We start from the raw sequence: 17,038 nt of genomic DNA, 5'->3' as shown, positions 1-17,038 counted from the left end.
CATGTATGGTGGCCTTCAGTTTTATGGACTCAAGACCATTTCACACATCTGAAGCATAAAAGCTTATGTCATAACAAATGTGCTAATCTTTAATAGCTAAGGCTATTTGTTTTACTGCAGTAAGAAGCCAGAGGAACATGGCCCAGTTTGCATATAGTGCTCAGCCAAATGTGGTTTGGTGTGAATAAGAGAGAGTGTGTGTGTGTGTATGAGATTGCAGCTGCTTTGCTCTTCCCCAATCATTCCTTTGCTGTACGACAATAAAGCGTTTAGTGCAATACAGGGTTGGGAGACTGGATCTGGCGAGTAAACAAGATCCTTACTTTGCCCCCATCCACTGGCCAACTTAGGGGCGGGGAGTGCCCGCCTGTCAGTAAGTCACCTGACATCAAAAGGATGTCACGTCAACTGCTTTCCTTTGCTTGCGCTTTTTGGATTCCAAACATATGGGCTTTGCCGATCTGTAGTCCCTTTTGCCTCATATATCTGACATCATTGAGGGCATGTGGGTGTGGCTTGGTCAAAGCAGCCATGTGGGCCAACTGGCAAGGCCTGACAGCTTAATTAGGTCCATAGGCCAGAGCCTCCCCATTAGCCTAGCTCTTAGCTTACATCTTCTCAAACCTTGAGCTGTAACCAGAGTTTGTCCTATACAGTAGAACCTCTACTTATGACCGCCTCTACTTGGGCCCGATCCAAGTTGCGACTGTGGCAAACCCAGAAGTAAATACCAGGTTTGCCGCGATTCGCACACACGCAGAAGCAGCTTCTGCCGTCTGCACATGCTCAGAAGCTTGCTGCTGCCAAATGCGCCTGCGCACAACGGCGCTTCTACCAGCAACCTGGATTGACTTATGGACGGACCTCTGGAACTGATTACGTCCGTCAGTAGATGTTCCACTGTAGTTAACAGCTTCTGGTTTGCCTGGGAGCATTTAACCACGAGGAGTGCAGGTTTGGACACCATGCTAAGGCATATCATGGCTTAACTCAGCAGAGCAGCTGTGGAGAGGACTAAAGTAGCTGCTGTCTCCTCTCCATGCAGAGCCAAGGACTCTGGAGGGCAATACTGCCCTACCTAAATTATGTGCTTATAACCCATCTGTCTTCTCTTTTATTTTAAAATAGGGCAAACCTCCTTATGCTGCTTCAGCAGAAGAAGTGGCCAAAGAACTTAAGTCAAAATCAGAGGAATCCAAGTCCTCTATTGTGTCTTCAGAAGGATCCCTGGCTGAAAATGGAGTAGTGAACGAGGAGAAACCAGCCTCCCAGATGAATGGGAGTACAGCAGACGTCAGGGCTTCCAACCAGTCTGAAAGTGCCTTGAGTAATGACTCTAAAACGTGCAATACAAATCCTCACTTAAATGCACTAAATGCAGACAGTGTTTGCCATAAAGATGATACTCTTGAGGCCACTGTCTTAAAAAAAGAAGAGTAAACTTATTTTTTATAGAGGGTGAAGGATGTTGGAAGGGTCAGGATTAGGAATATCTGGAAAGAAAGAGAGCCTACAGTTACGTACATTTTTTCCTTTCCGTAAGAGAAAAATGAGGACTTTGGAAATTTGGATCCCTCTTGGATGTCAGAGATTTAAAGAACACATTTTTAGTTTTAACCAGTTGTAGTCAAAATGCTACAATACAACAAAAATGAAAGAGAATGAAGAGCATTTGACTCCCGCACTTAAAATGAAGTATACACAAAGTTTAAACTGGTTATGACAAAAGCTCGTAGTTTTTGTTTCTTGAGATATATTAAAAAAACAACAACAAATTTTGGCAGTCTTTCAGTATATATAGCTTGAAATATAATTTTTAGTATTTGGCACCATATGTATGCCATTATATTTGATTTTGCATTACTGTGTCACAAAGCTTTCTTTAAGGCTTTGATTTCATGATTATGGGGGGGAAAGGCACAACCACAGTTCTTTCTTTTCTTAAATTTCATCACTGTTGATGTGGTTCTTTTTATGTTTAAAATGTGCAAACTATCAAAATAAAAAAAAATTATAGAGTAATATTGGAGTTCTGCTGATTTTAAATATACATCATACATACTTTACAAGCAAGGTAAAATGGATTTAACTTTAAAATCATAGAAGATGCAAATGACCTTTTCAAAACAAACACAATGTGTTCTGATACTTTTTGTGACTAATACCATGCATCCGTGATCAATGAACTATGTGGTTTTGAATCAGACGTAGACCATTAGTACTACTATTTGAGCTAAACTTCTGCATGGTTCATAATTTTTAAAGTGTGTAGTTAATATTATGCATGTTATTGTCCTCTTTCTTCCATTCTTCCAAGTACTGTGCCCATTTGCAAAACAAAAAAAAAGCTAATAATCAGTAATAGTCCTATAAAAGATGTTAACTATGTTTAGTCATTGACTGATCTTGCTCTAACCTTAAAATTTTGTGATTATTGACCTCTGTTGCATTTATTCTAAAACAAAAAAATTATCTAGCCGTTTTGAATATCAACGTTACCCTGGTGTACTCATTGCTGTATGCATTATTGTTCTCTGTTGCTGTTTTATGCCTTCATATTAGCAAATATGAAATTCTGTGGAAAAACAAAAAAAAGCTTTGATCTTCAAGAAATACCCCCCTTCTGTAGCAGGAAACAAATGGCTTGTTCTTGAGAACTTTCCCATCAAGAATTTAGTATAAGCAAATATACCTGTATCATTTTGATGTTTTTGTTAGTGTTTCCAAACTTAATGTACTTCAAAATCAGAATCATTTCTTTATATTTGTTTTCATATAATTCTCCTGATGCTCTTCATCACACATTAGTGATCAGAAATGAGGTGTAATTCCCCATTCCCTGCCCGCAAGAGCTAAGTAGGTATCTTAATGTAAGTTGAAGGGAGTTCTGCCCCAACTCATGGATTGTGCAAGAATGAACTACTGTTGGGTTTGATTGGTTGTAGATGGATTGTGGTGTGGTGTATTTGAAGGCTATTGAATGCAACTTACAATGCTTAATAAAAATCTTTATTCTTTTAGTATAAAATTGCTGTACGGCGTCTTGATTTGTATGCTCTCTTGTGATCCTAAGCCCCTATAAAATTCTCTTTTTCACAGAAAAAGAAGCAGTCCTCAAGCATGTTTTCAGTGCTTCCTGTTGACCCCAGAAATGTAAAGTTAATAGAATTACAATAGCACAGTGCTATTAATTTATTACAGATATTTATAAACAGCTTTGCAGTCAAAATATATCAAATCATCCAACAACAAGATAAAATGAGTGGTAAAATGCAGACTAAATTTAATAAAACCATTTCTACAATTAATTTTTCAATTGAACATACAATCGGTTAAATTAAATGACTGGGTCATCTTAAGGAAAGCCTTCAAAATGTCTTCAGTAGTTGCCTAAGCTTCAAGATGCTATGTATAAAGGTAAAGGGACCCCTGACCATTAAGTCCAGCCGCAGACGACTGGGGTTGAGGCACTCATCTCGCTTTACTGGCCGAGGGAGCCAGCCTTTGTCCGCAGACAGCTTCCAGGTCATGTGGCCAGCATGACTAAGCCACTTCTGGCGAAACCAGAGCAGCGCACGGAAACACCGTTTACCTACTTGTACTTTGACGTGCTTTTGAACTGCTAGGTTGGCAGGAACAGGACTGAACAACGAGCGCTCACCCCGTAGTGGGCATTCAAACCGCCGACCTTCTGATCGGCAAGCCCAAGGCTCTGGTTTAGACCACAGCGCCACCCGCGTCCCATGCTATGTATGCACCTGCCTAATTTCACCTGGTAACTGATTCCGGAGGTCTGGAATTGTAGCACTAAAAGCCCTGGTTTATAGTACAAACCCAAGTGCAACTTTGAGGCATGCAGTGCTTTCAACAGTGCCCAGGTGCTGGACAAAAGGTAGCCTCTTTTGGTAACCCTTATTTGAGGGTTTTCCTCCTCTTACCCCCAAACGATGCTTTGATTTATGCCCTTGCTATTGGCAGCTATTGATTCAGGAAACAACCTGATGACTGCAGGATACAATTTCTACTGTATGTTATGGAGCTGGGGTGGGAATTCACTATAGGGTGCCATTTGAATCAGCGGCCATGCGTTTTGAGCTATGTCGTCTCCCTGTTTGATCCGGCAGGAAATCTAAGGGCATGTTTACGGGAACAACAGAAATTAGCCACCAAAGAAGCTTGATTTGCATAATTCCTAGCTCATTTCTGATTGCCACAATTCCTACCGCTTTCCAAACTTGGCTTTACGAAAGGCTGTGATAATTTGCAAATACTATGTCATGGTGAGACTGCCACATGAATGTGCTGGCTTCACACGGAAGGAAGCTCTTGTCTTTTTTGTTGGGATGGCTCAAATGTGCAGAGAGGTTGGGGCAGGAAAAACCGTCCAGTTATTCATAAACAGCCGCTTATTTCCAATGTGAGGTGCTAGCCTTGGGGATGCCAGCAGTTGCATGTTAACTAATCCAAGTGCTGGCTTGTGGTGGAGTAGTCGGTTCTTCATTGTCGAGAGGAGGCAGCTGTTTCTTTATCTGGGTAAATAATTGATAATAGTCTGGAATTAGGCTGCCTTTGTATATTTTCATCCATTCCTCTCTGTTCTCCTAGACTATTGAGGAGAAATACAAAATTACCAGATCAGAGTGAATTGGAATCAGTACAGTGCATTTCTATTTTCTGGGCCATGGAAAACAGGTTTCTAGTCCTTGTGATCAGGAATAAGGTTTATTCGATAAAGGGTGGAGGTGGGAAAGCATTGCTAAAGATGCTGGAGCAACCTGTACCCACTGCCTCTTAGAATCATAGAGTTGGAAGAGACCACAAGGGCCATCGGGTCCAACCCCCTGCCAAGCAGGAAACACCATCAGAGCACTCCTGACATATGGTTGTCAAGCCTCTGCTTAAAGACCTCCAAAGTAGGAGACTCCACCACACTCCTTGGCAGCAAATTCCACTGTCGAACAGCTCTTACTGTCAGGAAGTTCTTCCTAATGTTTAGGTGGAATCTTCTTTCTTGTAGTTTGGATCCATTGCTCCGTGTCCGCTTCTCTGGAGCAGCAGAAAACAACCTTTCTCCCTCCTCTGTGTGACATCCTTTTATATATTTGAACATGGCTATCATATCACCCCTTAACCTCCTCTTTTCCAGGCTAAACATGCCCAGCTCCCTTAGCCGTTCCTCATAAGGCATCGTTTTTAGGCCTTTGACCATTTTGGTTGCCCTCCTCTGGACACGTTCCAGTTTGTCAGTGTCCTTCTTGAACTGTGGTGCCCAGAACTGGACACAGTACTCCAGGTGTGGTCTGACCAGAGCAGAATACAGTGGCACTATTACTTCCCTTGATCTAGATGCTGTACTCCTATTGATGCAGCCCAGAATTGCATTGGCTTTTTTAGCTGCCGCGTCACACTGTTGGCTCATGTCAAGTTTGTGGTCAACCAAGACTCCTAGATCCTTTTCACATGTACTGCTCTCAAGCCAGGTGTCACCCATCTTGTATTTGTGCCTCTCATTTTTTTGCCCAAGTGCAATACTTTACACTTCTCCCTGTTAAAGTACATCTTGTTTTGGCCCAGTTCTCTAATCTGTCAAGGTCGTTTTGAAGTGTGATCCTGTCCTCTGGGGTGTTAGCCACCCCTCCCAGTTTGGTGTCATCTGCAAATTTGATCAGGATGCCCTTGAGTCCATCATCCAAGTCATTGATAAAGATGTTGAATAAGACCGGGCCCAAGACAGAACCCTGTGGCACCCCACTAGTCACTCTTCTCCAGGATGAAGAGGAACCATTGATGAGCACCCTTTGGGTTCGGTCAGTCAGCCAGTTACAAATCCATTGAGTGGTAGCATAGTCAAGACCACATTTTACCAGCTTCTTTACAAGAATATCATGGGGCACCTTGTCAAATGCCTTGCTGAAATCAAGGTAGGCTACATCCACTGCGTTCCCTTCATCTCCCAGGCTTGTAATTCTGTCAAAAAACGAGATCAGGTTAGTCTGACATGACTTATTTTTCAGAAATCCATGCTGACTATTGGTGATCACAGCATTCCTTTCTAGGTACTCACAGACTGTTTGCTTAATGGTCTGCTCCAGAATCTTCCCTGGTATTGATGTCAGACTGACTGGGCGTTAATTATTTGGGTCCTCTCTTTTCCCCTTTTTGAAAATAGGGACAATATTTGCCCTCCTTCACAGTTTGCGATTCCTACTTCCTAGTTGTCTTCCTCTGCCCTGCTACACCTGCCCTTCTCTGCTGCCCCTCAAATTGTAAAAGAAACCTAGTAGTTTGCATGCATGATTTGCCCAAAAAGTAAATAGATGGTGAGCGCATGCAAAGATGTTTAATCCACAGTATCGGCAGCAAAAATAAAATAAAGGTATTTTATCCAAATTGGGTAGGTAGATTCATTGCAGTACTAGCATGTGCTCCAGTGCAATTGGAGCGACAATTCTGATTTTCGTCAGCATGAACAATGTTGTTTAAACAAAGTGCATTGTTATATTTCACAAGCATAGCACAATGTTCTGAAGAAAACGTGATGTTTTGTATGAATTGATACAGTACAGTAATTTGGAGCATTGTAAGAAATGTGGTTATGCGGTCAGGTGCATGGGGCCTGTGACGGATGCCATCTCATTACATTTCTTGTAGCTCTACAAGCTCCCTCTACTGTCCCCTTGTAGTGCTCAGCAACTGTTATTTGAAAAGCAAGCCATTGCATCCCTTCTCTGCCTGTGCTTTTAGTAACACAGTTAAATTTGACTACAGGAGGGATTTCCAGAAGGGAGCTTTGCATCTGAATTCTGAGGATTTTTACTACTATTTCTGGTTGGGCTTGGGGGTAGAAAAAGCAAGATGGCTGTATTGGCTAATGGCTCCGTTGTGAATCTGGGGAAGGCACATGCCTCAAACCCGGGAATGGCACTTTCTGAAACAATCTGCTCAGCCTATATAATGACCATATAAATAAATGGACCTGGAAGTGCAGTGCATCTGATCTGTAAGCCATAATGCTATTGAAGCCGAAAGCTGTGCTCTGGTAGTGGCCATCTAGCAGGGCTGGGAGATCAGCTGTCCCATACCCAACTGCAGCCACCTATGAAATAAAAAAAGGAAAAAAAATAAGCTTTGCTATTGCTGACCTGTGTGATCCTTCAAGAGATCTTTCTTCATAAAGTCAATGCCAGGTACAGAGAAAGAGCTATAAACATAATAGATGAGAGGCTTCTACGCTCCATTGCTGGAAAGGTCCCGCTTGTAAGATTGGCTTGAAATCCATTTGTAAGATTGGCTTAACAAATCAACTTCTACTTGCCTGGGAGTCCTGATGCTGTGGGCTATGCAACCATTCCATAAAGGAACAAACTTTCTCTTGGACACTGATTTCCGCATTCCAAAATCCTACCTTGAACTGACAGCCTTTCAATGGTTTGGGCCAAACCTCAAATGACCTAATGGAGGGAATGAACCAACATAAGTTTTCCTAGGACAAGAGCAGCATATGTCCATACATGAAAGCAAAACTCCGTTTTCATATGTGTATATGTGTATGTGCATGTTTTATGTGGTGGGGGCCTGGTTGTTCTGCCATCTTTGAACCCCAGTTCAACTTGCCTGAGCAGTAACAAGCAGAGCAGAGTTCCTAGCAGAGTAGAATAAGATAGTACGTCTGGGCAGAGTGGAGTAGCAGCACAGCCTTCCACAGGACCTATTTTATAAAGGACTGGTGGAATGATTTAGGAAATAGTCCTGGCAGAAACACAAATAAATTTGCACATCTTCTGCATAAACACAGGCGCACTTCTCCTATGCAAAGTTTATTTAAGATCCTGCAGCATGTTTCTGCCCTGAATTTGTCTGTGCCAGTTAGCTTGCAGTCACGTTTTCCATCTGGGAAAATTGATTTGTGTCTCCATGTTCTTGATTTTACATCTGAATAAGTGGCTTCCACTCGATGGCGACGCATTTGCCTCTTCTTCAGTTTCTTCAGAGATGTTCTTTGCATGTCATGACAAGGGTGATGAGGAAAGGAAGGAAGGTTTATCCCAGCAACATCCAATGCTGTTCGTTTAGGGTTCCGTTGATGCTGCCAAATCTGCGAAGGAATGTATGTCAGAATACTGCCATAAAATATATTTAAAAGGTTTCCTCCTTTAAAAAAAAAAAATCAAAAAGTTTGCCACTGACATAACCACCATTTTCTCTTTGGACTCTCTGGCATAACAGACCAGAGTTTGGGTGCCATTTTCTCCGCAGGACCAACTAGTCTGACAGGTTTTTCAAGGTAATGTTTGGCATATGATTCCTACTTCACTCCCAAAAGCACACTCTTCCATTGTCTCCTGAGACAGACAGATGCCAACCAATTCCTCTTTTTGTATGGGTTTATGTACCAGAGATCAATACTGGGTTGTTGTTTTTTCTGCTGGTAGCATCCAATTAGAATTGTAGGACAGTTCAAATTGGACATTATCAGCAGGGAGAAGAGATGGAACAAGTTCAAATTGGTCTCTCTTCTCTGCTGGTAGTGGCCAATTAGAATTGTTCCCCCACTTTTCTCATTGCCTCTTTTCTGAATCTGCTGGCCAGTCAGAATCTGGCGGGGCAGAGCAGAGAGCCTAGAGGACACTGGCAGAAGCTTGCATGTAAAAGGGCTGTTCATACAGTGGTACCTCGGGTTACATACGCTTCAGGTTACAGACTCCGCTAACCCAGAAATAGTACCTCGGGTTAAGAACTTTGCTTCAGGATGAGAACAGAAATCGTGCTCCGGTGGCGCGACAGCAGCAGGAGGCCCCATTAGCTAAAGTGGTGCTTCAGGTTAAGAACAGTTTCAGGTTAAGTACGGACCTCCGGGACGAATTAAGTACTTAACCCGAGGTACCACTGTAGTTCAAAAAATGACATTGGAGGTGCCTTATCCTGCTGGCCAAACCTTCCTGGCAGTGACTTTAATTTTGAGGGAGGCAGCCTTGGGCTTTAGGGACCTATGGGGGTTCTGAAAGGCCAAAGGAGCACTGGAGGGTCTTTAGGTGTATTCTTTTTGTTATGAAGCACACAATTAACATTTCTCTCTTACCTCCTTGCTCTCTCTCTCACACACAACTACATCCCCAATATTTCAGAATAAATAAAAAGGTTTTGTCACCCTGCTTTTAAAAAACCCAAAAACCACTCAAAACTGAGCATGTGTAGTTTCCCATTTTAAATTCACTTAAATCACAGTAACCATTATGAATACAGGAATAAACTGAGTTTATATCTGCTGTTCTGAAGCTAACCACATTTACCAGGAAATGAATATAATTTTGTAGCAGAAAACAATATATAAATATAATAATAGTAATAAAATGAGCATAAGTAACTGTGTACACGCCCATCTGGCTGCCCCTTGACTATAAGAGGTTTTTAAAACTAAGGAAAGAGAAAGGATGCTGATGCCACTTTGGTTTGCTGCTGGTCTCATCATGTCTTGGTAGTCCTTTGCAGAGAGCTTAGGGCTATGAGGTTCTGGAGCTCAGCCCAGAAGGCCCAGCCCAGCTGATGAGAGCGGCAGCAAGCAGAGATGGTTGCTTCTCACAGTTGACAACAATGCAACCGTTCCAATGCTGCTGCAGCTCTTCAATGGGCAACCCCCCTCCATGGGTGAGCCCAGAACAATTTCCCTCAGTGCCCTGCCAAAACAGGCCCAAACCCAGCTTTTTGTTCCGTATATATGGTATTCTTGGCTGGCCCAAGTTCAGAATTCCTTCTTAGGCATGAGAGTTTTTTCCTCTGTTAATTACTACTCTCCTCTCTTCCCCAAACTCCCAAGATCAGCAGGAGAGAAAATGATGGCAGGCAGCCTGACTAGCCCAACAACACTCCCTATTTTTTGCCACAACTAATTCCTAGTTCGGGAAAAGCATTTCACCTTCCATGTACCTTATTGGCCTGAATGTAAGCCTCACTTCCCCCCAAATTCCGACCGTGAAAAGTTAAAGTGTGGCTTACGTTCAAGACCTTATGGTATGCAGCCAGGAGATCGGGGCAAACAGCGCCAGGAGCGTGGCAAAGCAGCACCCGCCCCGTGCGTAGTCCCTCATCCTCTCCCCCAGGTCAGGAAGGGAGAGAGTGAGGAAGGGGAAGGGCCACCGGCAACACAACATGGCTCCCACCCCCCAGCAGCATGCAGCCAGGAGCAGCGAGGAAGGTAGCGGCTTATGTTCAGGTAATTTTTCTTTTTTCCTCTCCCCCGCCTCCCAATTTTAAAGGTGTGGCTTATATTTGGGTGCGGCTTATATTTGGGCCAATACAGTACAGTGGTGCCTCACAAGACGAAAAGAATCCGTTCTGTGATTCTCTTCGTCTAGTGGTTTTTTCGTCTTGCGAAGCAAGCCCATTGACGGATTAGCGGATTAGCGCTATTAGCGCTTTTAGCGGCTTATCTGCTGATCGGATCAGCTGATAAGCGGCTTAGTGGCTTAGAAAAAGGGGGGGGGGGAGGAAAAAAACCCAGCAGGAACTCGCAAGACATTGTCGTCTTGCGAAGCAAGCCCATAGGAAATTCGTTTTGCGAAGCACCTCCAAAACGGAAAACCCTTTCGTCTAGCGGGTTTTCCGTCTTGCAAGGCATTCGTCTTGCGGGGCACCACTGTACAGTCCCAGCTTTGGCTGCTATGATGTGAAAGGAAGAGCATTTCCTTAGCAAAGTGGCTCTCTTTAATGCCCAGCTGTCCTCTTTTGTATTCTTCTTCTGTAAGAATACAAGGACTTGGCCGTGTGACACTTAATACTGTGGTAAAGAAGCAGAGGCCTGCAAGTAGAGGCAGGATGACTTTCGCATTTCGCAGTAATTTACAAATACGCTTTAAATCTGGTGCCCTTCATTGTAACAAGCCTCAGAGGGCTAGCTGTGTTCGTCACTTGCAGCAAAAGCAACAAAATAAAGCAGATTTAGAAAGGCATAAGCCAGTGATGGGGAACCTGAGCCCCAGGGGCCAAAAATGGCCACCCAGGCTACTCAAGGTAGGTCTCCACCCCAGGACACACACCCTTACGATACAATAATCTCTATTGTCATGGTCCCATGCAGAACAACGAACTTGAAAAAATCTACATCAGACATTCAAAAACCAACAAGCCTGCTGTCCCAGCTATCCCATTCTGGTTAGCCCCCTAAAAACTCTGATACCCCATAATTAAATACAATATACTCCCATAGAGACTACATTACACTGCATTTAAAACCAAAATTGCATTTGGATAGAAACTGTTCTGTACTGCTCTCCTCAAGTACTTTGCCTGGCTTGAACTGTGATAATGCCTTTTCCTTGTCTGGATGAAGGATGTGGTGGAGTTGGTGGGTGTGTATGTGTTGAGTGTGTCGATTTTTGCCTGGCCAAAATGTAGCCAACTATACAAAAGTAGGTGTCTCTGTTGGTTTCTGCTTCCTTCACTGTGCAGCGAAGTGCTTGTCACGAGACAATGTTTACATTCCACAGTCAGAGCACTGTTGGGTTTTCCCACGGGAATGGGAAGCTGGATGTGACGTACACTGGTTTCCTGTTTTTCACTGTTCTCTCGGTGTTCTTCGTTCCGAGGAGAAGGATGGTTGCTTCTCTGCTCCAGCAGAGGCAAGATGCATGTTTGTAATTTCTCAACTCTGAACTGAAAATAAAGCAACTTTAAGCATGTGGCACGTACTGTTCGTCATTCCGTTGTGCACAGGACTCTGCAATATCAACATTTTGGTTATGGGCCCAGAAAGACGTAAATCAAGCTGAGTCGGAATGCCGGCAGAGGTACAGAGGAACGGATCGCGTTATCTGCTCTGCGCGTCAAGTTTGATTGATGAAGGTATGTGCTCATGCTCCGGGCAGCCTGCCAGCTTCTAATTTATGGCTTTATGACTGGACTTTGTACTTTTAAAGCCGTTTTGCCGCGATACAGGCATAAGGCACAAGCTCACAGGCTTGGATGGCTGGAAAAGCGAAAGTACTTTTTACAAGTGCTTTTGGATGCAGCTGCTGTACTGTGACGCAGCTTGATTAAAGCAGCAATGATGGCTGAAGCAAAGCTGGTTGAAGCTTTTGGGATTCCTAAGCTCAATAAGAAAAATTACACGGACTGGGTGCAGTATGCAGAGGCAATTCTGCGGAAAGAAGGTCTGTTTAATGTTATTACAGACAACCCCCCAGCTCCAATTACAGCTCAATGGACTGCTAAGGATTCCAAAGCACGGGGAACTCTTACGTTGATTGTATCCCCAGAAGAGCTCTGTCTGTTGCGTGGAAAGACCACAGCCAGAGAAATTTGGAACACTTTAAGAGAGGCTCACTTGAGGACAGAAGCTGGTTCCTCAATGTACTACTATGCCAAGCTGCATGGTATAGCTCTTGCTGAAGGTGGAGATGTGCGTACACATCTGATGGAGATGCAGAATCTGAGACACGAGCTGCAACAGAGAGGACTCAACTTTCCAGAGGCTGTGTATTCCTTCATGATACTACATTCTTTGGGTCCAAGTTGGGAGTCCGTTGCCACTCAGATTGCTGTTCAACCAACTGCTCAGCTCACAGTAGCCTATGTTACTGCCGTGATCCAGAATGAAGCAGATCGCCGGGGTGCTAGCTGCATGGGTAAGGGGGAGTCTTCACAGACAACATCCCAGAGTGCAGTGGAACCACCAGAGGGCGCCAAAGCTTTGAAGGCAGTGAAATGCTACTCGTGTGGACGTCTAGGCCATATGAAGAGGGAATGCAAATATCCCAGGGCCAAGACAGAGCAGCGCAGCGGAAGCTCATCGCGTGGAAAAGGCCAAAGCAAAGGCAAAGGTCCGGTGTCCAGGACAACGCAGCACAAGGCAATGGTCTCACGTTTCACTCCAAATGTCGAAAAGGTCCAGAAGACGTCTAGATCTTTCTTCGTTGTTGATTCAGCAGCTACCCACCACATGTGCAACGATAAGAGACTGTTCGTGTCTTTTACACCGCAGGAAGGTGCGATTCACCAGGCGGATGACCACACGATCCCCAGTCAAGGCTACGGAACTGTTGTTCTTCACAGTTTGGACTTAGAGATAAAGGATGCCACACACAATCTTCTAAGCGTTATGCAGCTGAATGAACAGAACATTGACGTTTCCTTCAAGAACAAGAAATGCACCATCACAAAGAAAGACGATTATGTATTGCATGCTGAATGTGTTGATCGTTTATTTGTTTTGCATTATGATGATGTTGTGCAGAATGAGACTTGTTGCATTGCAGGTTCTAACAAAAGTTTGCATACAGGATGTATTCACGATTTTCACCGAAAATTTGGTCATTTGCATTTTGAGGCAGTATCTAAAATGCCTACCTTGGTTGAAGGTATGACTATTAAACCCTGCAGGTACCACATGAAGTGCAAGGCATGCGCAGCAAACAAGGTGAAAATGGCTACGAAAGGTAAGGTGTCTAGTAGGCAAGCTACAGAACCATACCAGATTGTTCATGCTGATTTGGTTGGTCCACTATCGCCCTCTTTGGGTGGAAATAGGTTCTTCATGGTTCTCATTGATGCATTTTCCAGGTATATTTATGTGTACAATCTCAAGCAGAAATCAGAGGCTTTTCCAAGGTTTAAGGAATTCTGTGCTTGGTTGGAAAATGTGCATGGTAAGAAGATAAAAATTCTTTTCACAGATCGCGGGGGAGAATTCACTTCTCAGCAGTTTGAAGCTTTTCTGACTGAGAAAGGAATTCAACACGATTTGTCCAGTCCTCGCTCGCCATGGCAGAATGGACTTTGCGAAAGGGCAAATCAAACATTGCTTCAAGGGTTAAAAACCTTGCTGCATGATGCCAATCTTCCAGAGAGTTATTGGGCCGAATCTCTCTCATGTTTTATTTACAGTTACAATCGCAGGTTATCTTCAGCGATTGGTTGTACCCCGTATGAGAAGATGTTTGGCAAGAAACCATACATCAAACACATGAAATTTTTTGGTTCTGACATGTGGATTCATTCACCACAAAGCTCCAAGTTAGGCAAACGTGGTTTGCATGGTATCTTTCTAGGTTATCAGAAAGGTTCTTACAGAATAATGATGACTGACTCTAAGACAATTAAGCTCACAAGAAGTGTTGAGTACAATGCCAAGTGGGGGGAGAACGTGGGAATTTTCCAATGTTATCCTGATGACAGTGATGAGACTGAGGATAAGCAACAACAACCCACACCCACTGATGAAGGTTCTGATTCTGAGTCTGAAACTGAATCGGATAATTCAGAGGATTTCAAGAGTGCGAAAGCCTCTATGCGACCCTCTGAAAGCTCTGATCAGGAATTGGAAGAACCATTGTTCACAATAGGTCACTTTTCTCCTAAGAAGGAAGAGGAAAGTGTTGAAGACCAAAGGCTAATTCGCAGGTCACAAAGAGCCACTAAAGGCAGACCTCCAAAGAGATTTGCTGATGAATTTGCTAAGACAGCAGTAGCAGCTGTTAAAAGCTCCAAGAAGGTATTTGAACCTTCAAGTTTCCAAGAAATCCAGGATTTGGATTCTAAGGAAGCTGAGCCATGGTTAAACGCTATGAAGGCTGAGCTTGATTCCTTAGAAAGGAACAAAACTTGGGAGCTAGTTCCAGTAGTTCCAGGAATGAAACTGCTTGGAAGCAAATGGGTCTTCAAAGCGAAGACTGATCAGAATGGCAAGATAGTCAGACACAAAGCCAGATTGGTAGCCAGAGGTTTTGCACAGGTACCAGGTGAAGACTATCACGAGACCTACTCACCCACTGTGAGATATGAGAGCATTAGGCTTATGCTCAAGCTAGCTGCAGAGGAGAATCTTCACATTAGTCACCACGATGTAAATACAGCGTTTTTGTACGGATCTCTAGGTGAATCACTTTATATGCTTCCACCTGATGGCGTACAGGTAAAACAGGGATTTGTTTGTGCTCTGAAAAAGTCCCTTTATGGTCTCAAACAAAGTGCACGGTGTTGGCACACAAAACTCACTGAAGCGTTGTTTTCTCTAGGTTTTCAACAAGGGAAAGCTGATCCATGTGTATTTGTCAAAGAGGAGGGGCAAAAGAAGCTGTATTGTTTGTTTTATGTTGATGATATTTTATTCTTTTGGAAAGATGTCACAATGTACAATAACGCCCTAGCTCAACTGAAAGAGCACTTTGACATGAAAGATCTTGGTGAGGTAAACAACTACCTATCTCTGGAAATAGAGAGAGATCAAAGTGGTAACATTCTAGTACACCAGTCACGGAAAATTGCTGATGTGTTAAACAAACTGAACCTGATGGATGCTAACCCTGTAGACACACCAATGACAACAGGTTATCAGGTAGAAGACACTGAAGAGGCATTTTCTGACACAACACTGTACAGAAGTGTGCTAGGCAAGCTAAACTTCATTGCCAGATGTTCAAGACCTGACATTGCTGTTAGCTGTAATTTGCTAAGCAGACAAGTTAACAATCCTACTGTTAAGGATTGGAAAGCTCTGAAACGCATAGCACGCTATTTGAAAGGCACTATGCATTACAGACTGAGATTTAACAATCAGAAGTCTGGTGGTCTTGAGATTTTTGCAGATGCAAGTTTTGGAAGTGACACTACAGACAGGAAAAGTACGTCTGGAGTTTGCTACATGTACAATCAGGGTCTATTTGATTGGTCATGCAAGAAGCAAACAACAATTAGCTTAAGTACTTGTGAAGCTGAACTGAATGCACTGTCTTATTCACTAAAGGATTGTGAATGGTTGTTACAATTGTGCAAAGACATGAAAATTCCTGTCAAATGTCCAATCCAGGTTTACCAGGACAACAAAGCATGTTTGGCTTTGCTGAATTTGGAAGGTTGTAAGCAAAGCACGAAGCACTTGCAATTGAAGTTGCAACATGCTAGGGAACATATTCAGAAGGGACTCGTAACGGTGTCCTATATGCCAGGTAATGAAATTCCTGCTGATGTATTGTCCAAGATTGTATCAAGGGATCAACACTGTACCTATGTACAGAAGTTGGGTTTGTACTGATATTGTACGAACACGCTGCCCAGTGATGTTCACAGAAAGGGGGAGGATGTTGGTTTCTGCTCTCTTCACTGTGCAGCGAAGTGCTTGTCACAAGACAATGTTTACATTCCAAAGTCAGAGTACTGTTGGGTTTTCCCACGGGAATGGGAAGCTGGATGTGACGTACACTGGTTTTCCTGTTTTTCACTGGTTCTCTCGGTGTTCTTCATTCCGAGGAGAAGGACGGTTGCTTCTCTGCTCCCGCAGAGGCAAGATGCATGTTTGTAATTTCTCAACTTTGAACTGAAAATAAAGCAACATTAAGCATGTGGCACGTACTGTTCATCATTCCGTTGTGCACAGGACTCTGCAATTTCAACAGTCTCATCCATTGCTTCACCCATTTTTTGCTTCTGGCCTCTCCAACCATTGGCATGTAGCTTCTGGAAAGTTTCCCTCAGGCTGGGAAAGGTTCCTCTGACCCAAAATAAGCTTTTCTGGGCTTTTAGATACACAGTGGTGAAGCGGTTTTGTTGTTTCTCCTTTTAAAACTATAATCGGGGGGGGGGGAGCTTCCTTGTTAAGAGAACATGGCTCTCAGGCAGATAAGCAGCTTGACACATCATCCTGTTTCAGATTATTATTGAAAGCTTTTTATGATATGAAGGGTATGGAGCTTTTTTGTGTGTAGACCTTTTATAATGGGAAAAGTCACAATGGCACACCATTTATAAAATATTATAAATCTCATAAAACAAATCTCAGGTACTGTATCTCAGAATCATCTTCCCTCACTCATTGTTGTCCCCCCAAAAATTGTATAGAGGAAACTGTTTAGTCTATATATTTAAAATTAAAAAAATATTATTACATAGTAATCCTTGAACACACACACAGTGGTACCTCGGGTTACAGATGCTTCAGGTTACAGACACTTCAGGTTACAGACTCCACTAACCTTGGGTTAAGAACTTTGCTTCAGGATGAGAACAGAAATTGTGCTATGGCGGTGCAGTGGGAGGCCCCATTAGCGGA

General features: G+C 43.3%; 1 protein-coding gene across 1 annotated transcript in view; it reads left to right on the top strand.

The window, feature by feature from the left end:
• Positions 1-3,028, top strand: part of FAM120A (family with sequence similarity 120 member A) — a gene marked incomplete at its 5' end in the record, with an annotated part of 51,840 nt that extends 48,812 nt beyond the window's left edge. The window contains one exon of the mRNA XM_082211895.1: positions 1,129-3,028. Coding sequence (XP_082068021.1) covers positions 1,129-1,440 — 312 coding nt within the window. The 3' untranslated portion in view covers positions 1,441-3,028. The remainder of the gene's footprint in view (positions 1-1,128) is intronic.
• Between the last annotated feature and the right edge of the window lie 14,010 nt (positions 3,029-17,038).

Source organism: Podarcis vaucheri (assembly GCF_965113315.1).
Source record: "Podarcis vaucheri genome assembly, chromosome: 2".
NCBI classification, from domain to species: domain Eukaryota; kingdom Metazoa; phylum Chordata; class Lepidosauria; order Squamata; family Lacertidae; genus Podarcis; species Podarcis vaucheri.
Note: the sequence above shows the minus strand (reverse complement) of the source record. Positions and strands in the feature narration are given on the sequence as shown.